The 20,146-nt window shown below is 43.2% G+C and overlaps 1 protein-coding gene across 5 annotated transcripts in view; it reads left to right on the top strand.

The window, feature by feature from the left end:
- The window catches only part of OPN5 (opsin 5), a 99,685-nt gene that overhangs the window by 71,284 nt on the left and 8,255 nt on the right, over window positions 1–20,146 (top strand). For all 5 annotated transcript variants that reach the window (XM_056563862.1, XM_056563861.1, XM_056563863.1 and 2 more), the window contains one exon: window positions 17,608–17,778. In XM_056563862.1, the coding sequence (XP_056419837.1) occupies window positions 17,608–17,778 (171 nt within the window). The remainder of the gene's footprint in view (window positions 1–17,607; window positions 17,779–20,146) is intronic.

Raw genomic sequence — 20,146 nt, 5'->3', positions numbered from 1 at the left:
TTATAGTTCAGACATTTGCACCTACGGCGATACCACATATTCTTATTTTTATTTACACAGTTTTTTCTAAAAATGGGAAAAGTGGAGTCATTCAAACATTTATTAGGGGAGGGTTAAAATCATCTTCATTAACTTTTTATTTTTTTTCACTTTTTTTTTTTTTGCAATGTTATTGCTCCCATAGGGGGCTATAGCATGCATTATACATGTGTTATCGCCGCTCGACTGCTCCTGCCTCGATCTCAGGCAGTCATTCGACGATCGGACGCGGAGGAGTCAGGTAAGGGACCCTCCTCGTGAGTCCTAGCTGATCAGGACACCGCGGTTTTACCGCAGTGGTCCCGATTAGCCCGAATGAGCTGCCGGGAAGCTTTCACTTTCACTTTAGACTTGGCGATCAACTTTGATCACCGCGTCTAAAGTGTTAATGCCGGACATCTGCCTGAGCGGTGATGTCTAGCATTAGCCACGGGTCCTGGCTGCTAATAGCAGCTGGGACCATGCGGGTATGATACGAGTTCAACTCCTGAGCTAGCTTCATAACCCTGCTGTGCCGCATCGCCGTTTATAAACTGTGTTTTGCAGCAAGGGGTTAAGGATCTATTCACACAAACAGTATCCTGGGCAGATTTTATGCGCAGGATTTTATGCTGCAAATTCCAATGTAAACTGAATGACTGAATACAGCTTCAAATCCTGTGCATTAAATCTGCGCATCAAATCTGCGCAGAATACTGTATGTGTGAATAAACCCTTAAGGTGGCTTTTACAGCAGATTTACTAGATGGAAAGTCTCTTAACGGGGAGTTTTTACAGTAAAGTCATTGATAGATGCAGATGTATACAGGATTTTTCCAGTTGTCAGTCCAATAAGCTAAGTTGACACTTTGTAATTAGCACGGAATTCCACAAGCTGAATTGCTCTTCAGAATTCCGTGGTGTGAACTCTTAACATTGGTGTGAATGGGTCTTCCGTGGATCTGTTTATACTGCAGAATTTCAACGGTGGACAATTCCACCTCAAACTGATCCGCGCAAAGAAAGAACATGTTAATTCTTTGCACAGAAGTCTGCGAGCACTGCATAGCCATCAATGCACAGACGCCAGATGGAATCTCCGCTACGCGAGCAGAGATTCCGTTCACATTACTCAATGTGAACGCGCCCTTACAGGTTGCCTCACTGTTGTGCAATACAGACTGGTTTTGGGTCCACCACTTCTCCTGGAAGAGGACTCTGGACTATAGACTCTTCTCACAGCCTTTAGAGGTTTCTGTGCAAAACCATAGACTAAGGGAGCATCATGTGACCTAGGCACCATTCATCTGATGCAACAGTAATGCAAAATTTATCTCTTTTAACACTTGTTTTACTCAAGAGACAGCGGCCCATGGTAAAAAAAAAAATACTCTGTACTGGCAAAAAAGGTCACCAAGAGAGGTTATATAACCCCCAATATGGTGTTTTTTTTTTTTTGCTGTAGCTCGCTGCCTGTTGACAAAGCCACAGTATGTCCATCAAGTTCAACCTATATCCCTAATGAGTCCCTACTGAGTTGATCCAGAGGAAGGCAAAGAACCCTTATACTAGAGGTAAAAATTCCTTCCCGACTCCAAATATGGCATCAGAATAGATCCCTGGATCAACCTACTTTCCTTATAAATCTAGGATACATAACCAGCAATGTTATTATTCTACAAAAATGCATCCTGACCCCTTTTGAACTCTTTTACCGAGTTCCCCATGACCATCTCCTCCGGCAGAGAATTCGACAGTCTCACTGCTCTTACAATAAAGAACCCCCATCTGTGCTGGTGTAGAAACCTTCTTTCCTCTAGACGTAGAGGATGCCCCCTTGTTATAGATACAGTCCTGGGTATAAATAGATCATAGGAGAGATCTCTGTACGGCCCCCTGATATATTTATACATTTATAACCCTAATTCTGAATGGGAAAGAAGGGGACCCTAGTTACCACCTCTGGTGGGTTTGTGGCATTACACTAAAATCCACACACAACTGCACAAGCCAATGATTTCTAAAGATAGGCTAACCAATAGGAACTTTACTGTAAAACAATCCAAGCTGGGAGTCAAGATAACTGGTCCAGAGCAATGGATCAGCTGTCGGACAGTGGCATAGCAACTGCCCCAAACAACTGGTAGACTGGAGATGGCAGAATGAGCATAGGAATAAAAGGGGTACTCCACTGCCCCAGCATCCAGAACATTTAGTTCCGAACGGTGGGTGCGGGCTGTGGGGGTCACGACCACGCCCCTTGTGACGTCACGTCACACCCCCTCAATGCAAGTCTATGGGAGGGTGCGTGACGGCCGCCATGACCCCTCCCATAGTCTTGCATTAAGGGTGCATGGCATGACGTCATGAGGGGCGTGGTCGTGACACGACCCCCCACAGCCCGCACCCACCCTTCGGAACTAAATGTTCTGGACACTGGGGCAGTGGAGTACCCCTTTAAAGGGGTACTCCAGTGTAAAACATTTGTAAATTACTATTAAAAAATCTTTATCCTTCCAGTACTTTTAAGCAGCTGTATACTACAAAGGAAATTCTTTTCTTTTTTAATTTCTTTTCAGTCTGACCACAGTGCTCTCTGCTGACACTTCTGTCCATGTCAGGAACTGTCCAGAGCAGCATAGGTTTGCTATGGGGATTTTCTCCTGCTCTGGACAGTTCCTGATACGGGCATCAGGTGTCAGCAGAGAGCACTGTGCACAAGACAAAAAAGAAATTCAAAAAGAAAAGAATTTCCTCTGTAGCATACAGCTGCTAAAAAGTACTGGAAGGGTAAAGATTCTTTAAATAGAAGTCATTTACAAATCTGTTTAACTTTCTGACACCTTTTTGATAAAAAAAAAAAATGTTTTCCACCGGAGTACCCCTTTAATATAAGTAACATATACAGTACCTGTACTTATCCCGTAGACCAGTCAGTGCACTATACGCTGCCGTTTACCGTTTTACATTCACCTTGTCCTGTCCTTTTAAGTGAAATTAATGAATTCATAGCTGGTACCGTGCAGTGAATTGAATGCGAAGCCGGGGATGGCGGTGCATTGCTTCAGGCCGCGGAGGTCGAGCCAGAAGATCTGTAACTATTATTGATCCGGTTTTCATCTCAGTCAACCGCACGCATCGCCTCCCTCGAGCCGCGCTCGTCTCAGTGTCTCCGAGGCGCAGAAGCTGATATGGTCAGTTTGTTAAGCAAACAATAAGACAGGGAAACAGGGGAGAGGAGATCTGTAATCTCAGAGCAATTATCGGCCTGCGGCGGCCCTGCTAATGGAGAGGTCTGCTGTGGTCCATCACTGTTGGTAAGAAAGACCTCCTGATAAAGAGCAGATCACAGTGTGGTGTCCCGGCACCGTATTTCATACTGTGCCTTAGTTATTAGTCCTCAAAGTTAGAGTCCCTAGGACTGTCGGGGTTCGCTTCCCTAATTAACCCCTAGTCACCCCTTAGTAACTTGATATTTATTAATATTATCTATATAAATATATGTATATGGTGTTACACACTTGTTTTAGCGTCGCAGGACCTGCGGGTAATGTGACCCGGTTCACAGAACTCTATGGTTTGCTAAAGGACCTTTGGTGGTTCTAGTCAGGTGATCAACCACAATCCATTGTAACGGTGAGTGACAGCGGATGTGGACCGATCCAAAACAGCCAGCCCCTGCCCATATAAGGGAGCTGCCATTTTGTCTCTCTTGGGTTGCTGACTCTGGACGAGGTAGGACCTCCGCAGCTTTCAAGACAATTACTAGGCTAAAGCCTTGCAGCCTCGGCCTGCGCTAGTGACGGATAGTTCTTACAATTCCCTGCTATCTCCTCAAGATCTCTGGACCTAATCCAACCCCTAAATCCAGCGGATCTATGCAAATACAAGCCTCCTAATCTTAAGAGAACTTTCCGGTCCTAAGCATCTGTCAGTCACTGCTGTGCTGTCTATATAGACTCTGTTATCTGGACTGTTACCGATACTGCATGTACAGAAAATCTTCAGTAAAGATTCCGCAAGTTTTAAGTTCAGCACTGCTGTGGACAATCTATTTATTTTACACTCACCTATCGCTCTTGGGAAGGGTGGCGATAGGCCCAGCATCACTACAGAGTTTCAACCCTCACCCTGGCGTCACGAGTGATAAGGGTTAAATTAACCCCTCATATACTACAGCAACACCCCAACTACCCTACACCCCCACCAGGCTATTACAACAGGGTATTCTACTGCGGAAACCCTGAGTTGTCGACCATTATCCGGGGGAAGGGGGCAAAGCGGCAACGGTTCAATTCCTGCACAGCGCCACCGCAGGGGAAAGGAAGCATTACACAGTGGGCTGTCTGTGTATGATGTTCTGAGCTCTTCAAGGCAGGAGACACTCTTTGTTGTTGTCAACATGTATCCTATCACAGTTCATGCCTAGTGATCTAGAGCAGTTGTCTCCAAATTGTGGCCCTCCAGATGTTGCAAAACTACAACTCCCAGTATGCCTGGACAGCCAACGGCTGTCCGGGCATACTGGGAGCTGTAGTTTTGCAACATGAGAAAGGCCACATTTTGGAGACCGCTGTTCTAGACCACTAGGCATAGGTTGGGATATAAGGCCACGGTTTGGAGACCGCTAGTCTAGAGTGCTTAGAGGGGTTATCCAGGAAAAAAACATATATATATATATATATATATATATATATATATATATATATATATATATATATATATATATATATATATATATATATATATAACTACTGGCTCCAGAAAGTTAAACATATTTGTAAATTACTTAAATTGAAAAATATTAATCCTTTCAGTACTTATGAGCTGCTGAAGTTGAGTTGTTCTTTTCTGTCTAAGTGCTCTCTGATGACACCTGTCTCGGGAACTGTCCAGAGTAGAAGCAAATCCCCATAGCAAACCTCTTCTGCTCTGTGCAGTTCCCGAGACAAGCAGAGATGTCAGCAGAGGGCACTGTTGCCAGACAGAAAAGAACAACTCAACTTCAGCAGCTGATAATTATTGGAAGGATTAAGATTTTTTAATAGAAGTAATTTACAAATCTGTTTAACTTTCTGGAGCCAGTTGATTTATAAAAAATAAAGTTTTTTTTTCCTGGAATACCCCTTTAAGGGGTTAAAGGGGCACTTGTTCCGAACGCTGCTTGTTCCAAACGCCCCCGCCCCCTCAATGCAAGTTTATAGGAAGGGGTGTGACGGCCAACACGCCCCCTCCCATAGATTTCAGAGCTCAAGTCCTGCAGGAACATGTGGGAACTGAGTTCCTGCACTTTTTCCACAGCAGGAACACTTGGGGATATTTATCATTGTCTTTAGAGCAGTTTTTGTGTGTAGATGTGCCTCTATTTAGACGCAGCGCTGCACCTAGGGCCATTTTTTGCACCTTTTGGATTGCGCGATGAATTTATCAACTGCGCAAAAAAGTCGCAAAACTCAGGATAAAGTCGCAATTCTACACCAGCCCAGATCCAGCATAGCTTTTTTGGGTATGTGAAGAGTGAAATTTCAGAAAATGTGTGTCAGCCACAAAATTTATCAAATGTCCTGCGACCTTTCAATAAATTTGGCGGAGTCACGCAAAAAAACACCCAAATAAAAAGAACTAAAAAATGAACTAAATCACGCACATCTTAGTAAATGCCCCCCACTGTTCCCATTAGCAGGACCAGCGCTTGAGTGGAAGTCTTGGGTGAATTCCCGAACTTTTTTTTCCCCAGGACTTGACCCCTGATAGACTTGCATTGAGGGGGCGGGGCATGACATCACAAGATGGCGGAGCCGTTACGTCACAAGTCACTGGCGCATTCGGAACATTTTGAGTAGGAATTGAGTACCCCTTTAATAACTAATATATTTGTGGGTCTAGGATGGTGAGGGGGTTATTATTAAAGGGGTAGTCCAGTGGTGAAAAACGTATCCCCTTTTCTCTATAAGTTTGAGATCGCAGGGGGTCCGACCGCTGGGGCCCCCTGCGATCTCTCTGTACGGGGGCCAGGCTCTCCGCCCAGATAGCGGGTGTCGACCCCCGCACGAAGCAGCGGCCGACACGCCCCCTCAATACATCTCTATGGCAGAGCCGGAGATTGCCGAAGGCAGCGCTTCGGCTCTGCCATAGAGTTGTATTGAGGGGGCGTGTCGGCCTCCGCTTCGTGCGGAGGTCGACACGCCCCCTTCCTGCGGGCTGTCGAGGCTCCGTACAGGAGATTGCAGAGGGCCCCAGCGGTCGGACCCCCCGCGATCTGCAACTTATCCTCTATCCTTAGGATAGGGGATAAGTTGTTCACCACTGAGTCACCACTGGACTACTCCTTTAACATCCATGGCTGCCATCAGAAATTTTGTGGCCCCTTACACAGTTCAAGGACTAGGCCCCCCCACTAAGTAGGTAATTGGTAATTCCCCCAGGTAGGTTGTAGGCATAGGCAGTGTTCCCAGTAGGTAGGTAGTAGGTAATGCCCCAAGCAGGTAGTATCCGCAGTAGGTAGGTAGTAGGTAATGCCCCCAGTAGATAGTGCCCCCAGTAAGGTAATGCCCCCAGTAGGTACATTAGATAGTAGCCCTAGGTAGGTAGTACCCCAAGTAGCTAGTGCTCCCAGTAGACAATGGGCCATGTAGGTCATGACCCCAGGTAGGTAATGCCTCCAGTAGGTAGTGCCTGCTGGTAGGTAATGCCCCCACTTGATAGTGACCCCAGATAGGTCCTCTAAAAAATAAATAAATAAACCCTCTCACTCTCCTTTACATACATTACCATATAAAACACAAAAGGGCAGCACTGCTGGGGAGAAGATTGTGGTGAATACAGTGACGCCAGCAATGTGGCATTAGAAATATCATAGATCTAATATCACCCCAGTGAAACGTATGGGCCGTATATATGTGAACTCCATAAATGTAGCATCAAGAACCAAAGAAAAAGAAACAGTCACGTTTGAAGCCAATTATGTGTCACATGGGACACCAGATTTATTATTTCTGTAGAAAAGAACAGTGACAATAAAAAACATATAACGAAAAGAGCAACTAAACGGTGATATCACCGGCTCCGCACATTTGATGAAAAAATAGTAATATATAAACATATGTCGTATCCCTAGGCAGCTATAACGTTAGGTACATAAGGAGTAGTGGATATAGCACATTTATTGCACATAATCATATGAATATCATATAAGCCTCAAGTGAGGATACGACGTATCTTTATATACAGTACAGTGATCCCTCAACATACGATGGTAATTCGTTCCAAATGAACCATCGTTAGTTGAAACCATCATATGTTGAGGGATCCGTGCAATGTTAAGTATAGGAGGTTATACTCCCCTGTCCCCGCCGCTTCTTACCGTCACCGCTGCCCTGGATATCCCCCCTCCATCGCTGTCATCACATCCCCGGGGTGTCCCCGCCGCTCCGGACCGTCACCGCTGCCCTGGATGTCGCCCTCCATCGCTGTCATCACATCCCGGGGGTGTCCCCGCCGCTCCGGACCGTCACTGCTGCCCTGGATGTCCCCCTCTCTCGCTGTCATCACATCCCGGGGGTGTCCCCGCCACTCCGGACCATCACCGCTGCCCTGGATATCCCCCTCCATCGCTGTCCTCACATCCCTGGGGTGTCCCCACCGCTCCAGACCGTCTCTGCTGCCTTCATCGCCGCCATCAAGTCGCTGCGCACGCCACTCCTATTGGATGACGGGACGGCGTGGGTGGCGACGTGATGACGACGAAGGAGAGCGCCGACGATGCAGGGGATCCTGAAGAGGACGGTCCGGAGCGCCGGGGACAGGTGAGTGATCATCAGCAGACACCACGGGGCACCTTAATTGGCTATCCGGTGGCAGCTGAAGCAGTCTGCGCTGTTGGATAGCTGTTTATGCGATGGCCCACGACATACAAAATCATCGTTGATGCTGACTCTGAGAGGCCATCGCATGTTGAAATTATCGTATGTCAGGGCTATCGTAGGTCAGGGGGGGGGGTCACCATACTCTTTCTCATCAAATGTGCAGAGCCGGTGATATCACCGTTGTGTTGCTGTTTTCCTATTTTTGTTATATGTTTTTTATTATAACTGCACTGTTCTCTTCTACAGAAATAATAAATCTGGTCTCCTTTACGTACATTACGTACGCTATTTGCGTAATCCACATACAGGAGCAGGAGACTGCTGATTAAACAGCCCGGGGGCCCTTACTGGGGTACTAGCTGCCCCCCCCCCCCCCCCCCCCCCGATGGCGGCCCCGGTATCATCCATAGCAATAGTGTCTATTTCAAGAGGTTTTCTGCTTTGGTTCGATCGATTGCAACATCTTCTGTCATTCTACATTTGTAACGATAGCAGTGGCCGGAAAACATCTATTCTTCAGATCAGATAAAGGTTTAATGGATCCAACCAATCTGGTTATAGCCAGGACTGAAAATGTCACCTGGACTCTCTAGGGCCGATGTGATGCAGCATTTACTATATTGCCCGTCCCCCAGCTATAAAAATATGAAATTGTCATGTGGCTGAAAATCCCTAAATCTGTAGGGTATTGTGAGATAGCTTGTGATGTCCCATAACGGGTATGGGGTTGGACAATTCCCGCTATTTGTTTTATTTGTTTTATACTGTTTTTTCCTCGTTTATAGGCTATAAAAGGAGTTACACCATAGTCTACACCCCTTCCCTCCCCCCCCCCCCCCCGAAAAATATATAGTGCTGCGAGAAAACACTAGTACACCAGCTAGTATACACTGAGTTTAGAGGGAGTTAGAAACCAAGTTTAGGGTGCGTTCACACTGGGCAATTGAAGCTGAATCTCCGCTCACGGAATTCAGGGAACGAAGATCCAGCCTGGCAGCCGTCGCCGAAATTCTTCGTCGGTAGGACCGCGCAGCCCTGCGCCGACACCATTGATGGCTATGCAGAGCTCGCGGACTTCCGCGCAAAGAAGGAACATGTTCCTTCTTTGCGCGGAAGGATTTCGGCGGCGGAATGGCCTGCCGCTGAAATTGCTCAGAGTGAACGGGTCTCGCGGAAGACCCATTCACACTGATGTTAAAGTTCACCGCGCGGAATTCCATGGGAATTATGTAGTGTGAACGTACTCTTAAAAGGGTACTCCGCTGCTCAGCGTTTGGAACAAACTGTTCCGAACGCTGGAGTTGGCGCCGGGAGCTCGTGACGCCGCAGCCCGGCCCCCTCATGATGTCACGCCCTGCCCACTCAATGCAAGTCTATGGGAGGGGGCGTGACTGCCGTCACGCCCCCTCCCATAGACTTGCATTGAGTGGGCGGGGCGTGACATCATGAGGGGGCCGGGCTCCGGCGTCACGAGCTCCCAGCTTACTGAGCAGCAGAGTACCCCTTTAAAGTAGTACAATAATAGAAAGTGTGTAAAATGGGTCTTATTTTAATCTTATTGACCCACAGAATAAAGAGAACATGTCAGTTTTACCGTAAAGTGTACTGCATAAAAAGGAAACCCCCAAAATGTGCTAAATTGCAGGTTTTTTTTTTGGTTGTGCCATAGAGTTTATGGTAAAATAAAAGGTGTCATTGGAAAGAACAATTGGTCGCACATAAAACGAGCCCTCATATGGGTCTGTGAATAGAAAAATAAATGGTTCTTGGCTCTTGGAAGGTGAGGAGGAAAAAAACGAAAATGCAAAAATGAAAATGTTCTGTGTCCTCAGGGCCAAAATGGGTCCTTAAGGGTTAATACACTGTATAAAAACCCAGTGTCGAATTTTAACAGTCTTTCCCAACCATCGCACCTCCAGCTGTTGCATAACCACAACTCCCAGGTTGTAGTTTTGCAACAGCTGGAGGCACACCTGTTTGCAAACTGTATTAGGGGTGCATTCACACCACGTTTTTGCTATACAGTTCCCGTATAAGTTTTTTTTATGAAAAACTGATTCCTCAAAACTGGACTAAACTGTATCAAAACGTGTGTACAAATGTTAACCCGTATACAGTTAAAAACCGTATACGGTTTAAAAAATGATGTCCGGTTGCATCCGTTTTTTAAGAAAAAAACGTATACGTTTTTAACTTTTCACTCTATTATGAATAAAGTGTCACTTGTTTGATTGAAATTCCAAGAAAAAAAAACTGTAAAGTATAAAACCGTATGGTGAAAACCGGATGGAACCGTACGCACATACAGTTCTGTACGGTTCCCATTGACTCCCATGTTAAAAAAAAAAAAAAAAAAAAAAAACCTATACGGTTTAATACAGTTTTTCACCCGGACCAAAAAACGTGGTAGGCTACGGTTTTGGGTACGGGATAAAAAACTGACAAAACTGTACAGGATGCAAAACGGATACAACCTGATGCATCTTTTGGCATACGGATGTCAATGGGGAGTCACTGCATACGGTTTTCAATACGGTTTTGTACAGTTTTCACATAGAAAACGTATACGGGAACTGTATTGCAAAATCGTGGTGTGAATGCAGCCTTAGAATATCGCAGGAATCTCTATGGAAACACATTAGTGCGGCACTATGGGTCTCTACTATATGGATCCATTACTGTATAAGGCTCTTTTCCCACCAAAATGCAATAAACTCCAGACATCTCACACGTCTCACAGATTTATTATCGCCATGTAAAAGTTTTACAGTCCCCCGAGCCTTGTTAGTACCTCTGCTTTCCTTCTATCCGGCTTTTCTATATTTGGAATGGAATATAACGTCTGGAAAAAAATCCCCAAAAAGTGAGATTATTATAGAGGATTATATCACTGACTCATTAAGCATTGCAACACTGCCATCTAGTGGAGGAGAGAGGAATCACACACTGACAATCTCAGCCTTGTTCTTGGCTCGTGAAGAATGGACGTCTGCAGACAAAGGGATTTACTGTCGTCTGTCGCTGTTTAGCCGAACTTTCACATTTTTTTTTTTTTAAGTGGTGACCATGATATGGAATCCTTTGTGACCTATTTGCCAACATAAGCGGCTGAGGACTCTGCAGTGCATCTAGGGGGCAACTTTAGGAACCAGGAGACTCATGCAGACAGTCTTCTCTCTACCTACAGCCCTACCGTACCAGAGGATAAAGCTGAATGCAATAACCCATTAACCACCCCAGACCACCATTGATGTACCTACCAACCTCTCGACCAATACCAAGAATCACCAAAGCTGGTCACCTCATACCCCTCATCTCAGAATATGTCAAGTCAATTATCCTTAATGCAATATATATATATATATATATATATATATATATATTAATGTCTTAAAGACGAATGAGCAAAGGTAGCCAGTGGTAACCATGAATATAATTTTATTCGGATCCCATAAAACCGCATGCGGTTTTATGGGATCCGAATAAAATTATATTCATCGTTACCACTGGCTACTAGAGATGAGCGAACTTACAGTAAATTCGATTAGTCAGTTGATGACTTTTCCTGCATAAATTAGTTCAGCTTTCCGGTGCTCCGGTGGTGGCTGGAAAAGGTGGATACAGTCCTAGGAGACTCTTTCCTAGGACTGTATCCACCTTTTCTAGCCAACCGGAGCACCTGAAGGCTGAACTAATTTATGCAGGACAAGTCATCAACTGCCGAGCCGAGAAGTTTGTGACGAATCGAATTTACTGTAAGTTCGCTCATCTCTACTGGCTACCTTTGCTGATTTGTTGTTGTTCCTTGTAGTATACAGCCGTGTTGCGGGTCCTGAGAGCCGACCATCTCTTGTGTTCAATGTCTTAAAGAAACACTCCAGGGATTATTTTTAGAGAATAATGTAGAGGGTCTTGTGTATGCCTTGTGCTTACCTGTTTTAGCTCATGTGGCAAGCATGGGGTTTTACTCCATAACAGATGCAATTCCATTACTGAAATTATTTCATAATGCTGCCTAAATTTGCTATGAAGCATCTGGCTTTGCAGAGAGAGGGGATGGTGTCTGATCACTGCACCTGGTCATCTAATTAGGCTGCTGGTGCTGGAGGTCATCCAGGGGAACTGCTGAGACTCATAAGTGGGTTGGGATAAGTTCACACTATGTGCAATCTTAATGCGTTTTGATGCAATTTTGAGACGAACGTGATCTGATCTTGAATCACAATTTAGGTGTTTTATGAAGATTTTAAGTCTTTAGGCTGTGTTCACTATGTTGAATTCCTACTCAATTTTTCACACAATTTAACTTCCTCAGGGGTGGAATATAACTACTTCACATCCTAATCCAATAGAGATAGCAACAGTATACAGATAGAGCTGAAGGGGAGGTGTATAGCTACTATATGTCCTGATTCTATAGATATAGCAGCAGCAGTATACAAAAAGAGCTGAAGGGGAGGGGTGTATAGCTACTATATATTTTTATCTCATAGAGATAGAGCTAGAGGGGAGGTGTGTGACTAATAGATATCCTGATTCCATAGCGATAGCAACAGTATACAGATAGAGTTGAAGGGGAGGTGTATACATTCTATATATCCTGATCCTATAGAGCTGGAGGGGAGGTGTGTAACTACTATATATCCTGATCCCATAGAGATAATAGCAGTATTATTGGAATTGATACTGACCAATAATTATTTTATGTTTGAAGATAAATTTTATTTACAGTTAGTCGGGACCGCTATGGGGACAAATGTCGCACCTATGTATGCAAATCTGTACGTTGCAGCTATGGAGGAGGATGTCATCTATCCGTCCCACCATGCCAGACATTGTCTGGCATGGTGGCGATATATTGATGACATCTTCCTCCTCTGGAATGGTACGGTTGAAGAATTAAATACTTTCCACACATTTTTGAATTCCATTGATCCGAACATCTCATTTACCATGTCCTACTCCCTGGAGGGAGTTAGTTTCCTTGATGTCTGGGTAAGTAAAAGGGATGGGCAAATTTGCACTTCCCTTTATACTAAACAAACAGACAAAAATACGTTATTACACTTTAAAAGTTGTCACCCTAGAAAGATGATTGAATCTCTTCCGTTCAGTCAGCTGCTCAGAGCCAAACGTATAGTTAGCGATGAACGGGTTCTCGATTCCACTTTGGATACCATCTCTACCAATTTTTTGGAGAGGGGTTATCCAAAGAGGATAGTAGATAAACAGAGGGAAAGGCTCCAGTCATTTGACAGACAATCTACTCTAATGAAAGTAACCAAGACTGATAAACCAGGAAGAATCCCTTTTACTTCTGTGTACAATAGTCACAGTGGTAAAATTGCTGGCATTATTAATAAATACTGGCCTATTTTACAGAAGAGTTTTAATGGGATTGAGGAATTTTCCACATTCCCATTAATGTCATATAAACGATCTAGAAATTTGAAGGACAAACTTGTAAAATCAACTATTGACCTACCACAGACTACTAGACAGACCGTTTTAGGTACACGCAAAACTGGCTCTTATCCGTGTTTATCATGTGTTGACTGTAAATTCATGCTCAAGGGATCTTTTTTCACACATCCGGAGACTCAAGTTAAATATCCTTTAAAGTTTTATCTTACTTGTGATTCAACGTGGGTAATTTATGTTCTTACTTGCCCATGTAGTTTGGTCTATGTGGGACAAACTACATGGAGCCTTAAGACACGTATTAATAACCACAGATTCAGCATACGTAAAAAACGGTTGGATCTTCCAGTGTCCAAACACTTCACTGAGTTTGGACACTTGGAAAAAGACCTACACTTTATGGCTATCGACCATATTCCGAACCCTGTGAGAGGGGGTGATCGGTTAGCTCTTCTTAAAAAACGCGAACTGTGGTGGATACATAAGTTAAACTCATTACGTCCCCATGGTCTTAATGTAGACTTTAATACTATCTAAACATATCATCTATATATATAGGTGTAGGTACCCCAGGTTTTTCTCTATGTACTGTACCTCCTCCCTCTACATATGTGATGTGATACACAATTATGACTTTACAACAACTATAACAAATTTCCTTTTTTTCTTCCAGAATTGGATATTTGAAGGAGGAGACTTCACCTGCTCCAACATTGCAAAAATGAACAGTTTTGGAATGTACTATCTATATGTTTGATTTCCATCTATGCTTTGTTGAACTGAATAAATGCTGTATGAGTGCAGTAGTGGTGTAGTAGTATCTGTGCTGGGAATGGGAGACCTTGTTTGGGGTTTTTTTCTTCATGATACTCTCTTGTAAGGACTGCTCTTTCTGTTATACTCTAAAAAAATTATTTTTTTATTTTTTATTTATTTATTTATTTATCTATTTATTTATTAATTATTATTATTATTTTTTTTTTTTTTTTTTAAGAATATATATATTCCCTCTTGAGATATGGTGTATTGATACATTGGGGTTAGCGCTGCTGGACAAGCGGGCGCACTTGATAAGAAGCTGGGTGGGGTGACCTTAGTGGGGTGGGGACTTGACGGTCCCGAACACAGGGGTCCCCCCTCTGATGGATAACATCCTGGCCCTTAACTGGGTCCAGTTTGGGACCCGTCCCTAGCTACACAAGTTTTTATAACCCCTCTAAAATCACCATCACAATATTTACTGTATGATATACAGCTAAAATAATAGGATTCCTCAAAATAATTTATGTTTTCATTATTAATTTTTCTATTACGTATTTTTATTTTTCTATATTTTTTTACATTTTTATTCTTATTTTGTCCATTTTGTCTGTCTGTCTTGTCTATTTTTAATTTTTCGTTATCCATACAATTTTATTAGTTTATATTTCTCTACTATATTTTATTCACTCTTCTTTTGATTCTTCTTGTTCTTCTGCTAGTTTCATGGATTACTTCCCTCATCTGGGTCACTTATATCCACAGTACTGATGCACTACACCTAATTCTGCATATTGTTCAGCAGGTTTGGTTCACTTAGGGTTAACATCTGCTCTCAGCAGGTTTGGTTCACTTAGGGTTAACATCTGCTCTCAGCAGGTTTGACAGCCTGTGCTCTTGCGATCCTGAAACACTGCCTCTGCCTTGCACACAGTGTTGACAGTTGCCGGGACAACGGGTCATGTGACCAGACTGGTCTCATGACGGGGATCTCATATCTGGAAGTGCTTTCAGTCTCTCACGCAGGCGCAGTAACTAATTACCCACGCTTGCAGCACCATTACATGGATCAGGTGAATGCCTCCCCTTCATTGTTCAGTATGTATGTATTTCTATGAATCGTTTTGTGTACACATGTGTTGCATATCTTCTTGTTATATGTAATTTAACTATGAATTGTATTTTTCAAGCTGTGTTTTTAATATTTTTACTATTACTCTGCAAAGTATGCACTAGCGCACTTTATATACCAGTATGCACTATTTTCTACATGAATTTATATTTGCACTTATGTAGTTTTTATTTGATTTGTATTAATGATCACTTTATGAAATTGTTTGGCACTAATGATTTGTATGGGCATAAAAGCCCTCATAGGTTTGTGTATCACTATGCTTGAAAAAGGCTCCAGGAGGAGCTGAAACGTTGTAATGCTGACATGAGACATTAAATCACTTATTTTGTTGGAGTGCTGCGCCTGTATCTGGTTTTTATATATATATATATATATATATATATATATTAATGTCTTAAAGACGAATGAGCAAAGGTAGCCAGTGGTAACCATGAATATAATTTTATTCGGATCCCATAAAACCGCATGCGGTTTTATGGGATCCGAATAAAATTATATTCATCGTTACCACTGGCTACTAGAGATGAGCGAACTTACAGTAAATTCGATTAGTCAGTTGATGACTTTTCCTGCATAAATTAGTTCAGCTTTCCGGTGCTCCGGTGGTGGCTGGAAAAGGTGGATACAGTCCTAGGAGACTCTTTCCTAGGACTGTATCCACCTTTTCTAGCCAACCGGAGCACCTGAAGGCTGAACTAATTTATGCAGGACAAGTCATCAACTGCCGAGCCGAGAAGTTTGTGACGAATCGAATTTACTGTAAGTTCGCTCATCTCTACTGGCTACCTTTGCTGATTTGTTGTTGTTCCTTGTAGTATACAGCCGTGTTGCGGGTCCTGAGAGCCGACCATCTCTTGTGTTCAATGTCTTAAAGAAACACTCCAGGGATTATTTTTAGAGAATAATGTAGAGGGTCTTGTGTATGCCTTGTGCTTACCTGTTTTAGCTCATGTGGCAAGCATGGGGTTTTACTCCATAACAGATGCAATTCCATTACTGAAATTATTTCATAATGCTGCCTAAATTTGCTATGAAGCATCTGGCTTTGCAGAGAGAGGGGATGGTGTCTGATCACTGCACCTGGTCATCTAATTAGGCTGCTGGTGCTGGAGGTCATCCAGGGGAACTGCTGAGACTCATAAGTGGGTTGGGATAAGTTCACACTATGTGCAATCTTAATGCGTTTTGATGCAATTTTGAGACGAACGTGATCTGATCTTGAATCACAATTTAGGTGTTTTATGAAGATTTTAAGTCTTTAGGCTGTGTTCACTATGTTGAATTCCTACTCAATTTTTCACACAATTTAACTTCCTCAGGGGTGGAATATAACTACTTCACATCCTAATCCAATAGAGATAGCAACAGTATACAGATAGAGCTGAAGGGGAGGTGTATAGCTACTATATGTCCTGATTCTATAGATATAGCAGCAGCAGTATACAAAAAGAGCTGAAGGGGAGGGGTGTATAGCTACTATATATTTTTATCTCATAGAGATAGAGCTAGAGGGGAGGTGTGTGACTAATAGATATCCTGATTCCATAGCGATAGCAACAGTATACAGATAGAGTTGAAGGGGAGGTGTATACATTCTATATATCCTGATCCTATAGAGCTGGAGGGGAGGTGTGTAACTACTATATATCCTGATCCCATAGAGATAATAGCAGTACACAGAGTTAGAGGGGAGGTGTATAACTAATATATACCCTGATTCCATAGCGATAGCAGCAGCAGTATACAGGTAGAGCTGGAGGGGAGGTGTATAAATTCTATATAACCTGATCCCATAGAGATAGCAGCAGCAGTATAAAGATAGAGCTGGAGGGGAGGTGTATAACTAATATATATATATCCTGATCACATAAAGATGGCAGCAGTATACAGATAGAACCAGGAGAGGTCTGGGAGCTGCCAAGAGATCTGATAAGTGATGATATCATGCTGTAGTTCACATGAAGTCAGCTGACCCAGGACTGACCGCTTCCTCTGACACATTAAACACCTGTGATTTTTTGGGAGTCAGACTTGTGATCACATGACCCAGTTACAGTAATGTAAACGCATAGATGCAGCTGTGCTGGAATAAAACAGGTAGTGCTGCAGGACTAGTGATGGTGAGTTTGGAAGCAAAGTTTCCGAACGCCGTTTTCACGCTGTGGGGGGCGGCCACACCCCTCGTGACATAATGGCCAAGCCCCCTCAATGCAAGTCAATGGGAGGGGGCATCACGCCCCCTCCCATAGACTTGCATTGAGGGGGCATGGCCGTGATGTCACAAGAGGCGTGGCCGACCTCCGCAGATCGAAAACAGCGTTCGGAACATTTACATTCGAATGCTGGCCAGTGGAGTACCCCTTTAAATGACTTTCTAACCCTTCATTGATGTCTTTCCTCTTGTTGCAGTGACGGGGAAGCCATTTGCCATAGTGTCCTTCTTCAGTCACCGCTGGGTGTTTGGTTGGAGCGTCTGCCAGTTGTACGGGTGGGTCAGTTTCTTCTTCGGCTGTGGCAGCCTCATCACTATGACGGTTGTTAGTTTAGACAGATACTTCAAGATCTGCCATCTGAGATACGGTGAGTGCACAGATACGTGAACACTGGATGTAGCAGAGTTGAGTTTGTCATTTTGCAATGTTGTGCTGTGCCTTCTTAAGTTGTCTAGTGTTGAATGGATAGGAAAAAACAAAAAAATTCTCCAAATAGGAGAGCGGACATGTTCCACTATAAGGTGCATTCGTATAGTACAATATTTACAATGCACCTACTTCACTGAGGGGGGTTCTTTCATCCTAAAACCCTCCTCAATCCTGCATACCTTCCAACATCAAGTCTGAACACCGCATATATGGGACCGGGCATTCCCCTCGTTTCTTTTCTTTCCACTCCGGAGGTCTTTTTTTTTAGAAGTTTCGGATGCGGCTGAAAATCAGGAGTACTTTTTTCTTTGGCCAAGTAAGAATTTATTAAACTAAAACATACATTAAAAATAAATTAAAGAAGTACAAGTACAAAGCATCCGACGCATTGCGGGGATCATTTCCCTTCCTCAGGGATATACTTAAATAACCTGGTGACTTTCTTATATACTCATTTGCTTCCAGGTTGACCCGGATGCAAATTCCTATTGGGCCACACCAACACCTGATTTTTAGAATAATATATTTAAAAAAAAAATTCTTATTCATCTTCCTATTTTTTCTACTACAAAAATTTAAGGACGTTCAATATTTTCATTAAAACCGTTCAGGGGAAAACGTATTTAAAGGGGTATTCCAGGCCAAAACTTTTTTTATATATATCAACTGGCTCCGGAAAGTTAAACAGATTTGTAAATTACTTCTATTAAAAAATCTTAATCCTTCCAATAGTTATTAGCTTCTGAAGTTGAGTTGTTGTTTTCTGTCTAACTCTGATGACTCACGTCCCGGGAGCTGTGCAGTTCCTATGGGGATATTCTCCCATCATGCACAGCTCCCGGGACGTGACATCATCATTGAGCAGTTAGACAGAAAACTTCAGAAGTTAATAACTATTGGAAGGATTAAGATTTTTTAATAGAAGTAATTTACAAATCTGTTTAACTTTCCGGAGCCAGTTGATATATATAAAAAAAGGTTTTGCCTGGATAACCCCTTAGATTTAAAAATATAAAAGCTTTCTCTTCTACTTCATGCAGAAGAGAAAGCTTTGATATTTATATATTTTTGAATTAAATACGTTATCCCCGAACGGTTTTAATGAAAATATTGAACGTCCTTAAAGGGGTACTCCACCCCTAGACATCTTATCCCCTATCCAAAGGATAGAGGATAAGATGTCTTATCGCGGGGTCCCGCTGCTGGGGACCCCCGCAATATAGCTTGCGGCACCCACCTGTTTCTGCTCCGGAAGCGCTGAAGGGTTTGGGTCCTGACCACCGGAACGTCACGCCCCGTCCCCTCAGTGCAAGTCTATGGGAGGGGGCGTGATGGCTGTCCCCTCAATGCAAGTCTATGCATAGACTTGCATTGAGGGGACGGGGTGTGATGTCACACGGGGGCGGAGTCGTGATGTCGTGGACTTCTGTTCCGGTGGTCGGTACCCAGACCCTTCAGCGCTTCCGGAGCAGAAACAGATGGGTGCCGCATGCTATATTGCGGGGGTCCCCAGAAGCGGGACCCCCGCGATCAGACATCTTATCCCCTATCCATTGGATAGGGGATAAGATGTCTAGGGGTGGAGTACGTCTGTAGAAAAGATAGGAAGATGAATAAGAATTTTTCTTTTAAAATATATTATTCTAAAAATCAGGTGTTGATGTGGCCCAATAGGAATTTGCATATAAGAAAGTCACCAGGTTATTTAAGTATATCCCTGAGGAAGGGGAATGATCCCCGCAACGTGTCGGATGCTTTGTACTAGTACTTCTTTTATTTCTTTTTAATGTAAGTTTTAGTTTAATAAATTCTTACTTGGCAAAAGAAAAAAGTACTCCTGATTTTCGTCCGCATCCGAAACTTCTAAAAAGACCTCCGGAATGGAAAGAAAAGTAACGAGGGGAATGCCCGGTCCCATATATGCGGACTTGATGTTGGAAGGCATTAGTGTTGCTCGCGAATATTCGCAATTCGAATTTTATTCGCGAATATCGCATATTCGCGAATTCGCGAATATTCGCGAATATAGCGCTATATATTCGTAAGTACGAATATTCGTTATTTTTTTTTTTGTTTTTTTTTTCACAGTACACATCACAGTGATCACCCCTCTCTGCTTCCAGCTTATGTGGTGTAAGAAGGCTCTAATACTACTGTGTAAGACTGGTGCGCGAATTTTCGCATATGCGAATATTTGCATACGCAAATTTTCGCATGCGCGAATATTCGCATATGCGAAAATAAAACGACTATTACGAATATGCGAATATTCGTGAATATGACGAATATTCGTCCATATATTCGCG

This window comes from Hyla sarda, chromosome 3 (assembly GCF_029499605.1).
Source record: "Hyla sarda isolate aHylSar1 chromosome 3, aHylSar1.hap1, whole genome shotgun sequence".
Lineage (NCBI taxonomy): Eukaryota > Metazoa > Chordata > Amphibia > Anura > Hylidae > Hyla > Hyla sarda.
The sequence above is the reverse complement of the archived record's forward strand: the minus strand, read 5'-3'. Positions and strand labels throughout refer to the sequence as shown.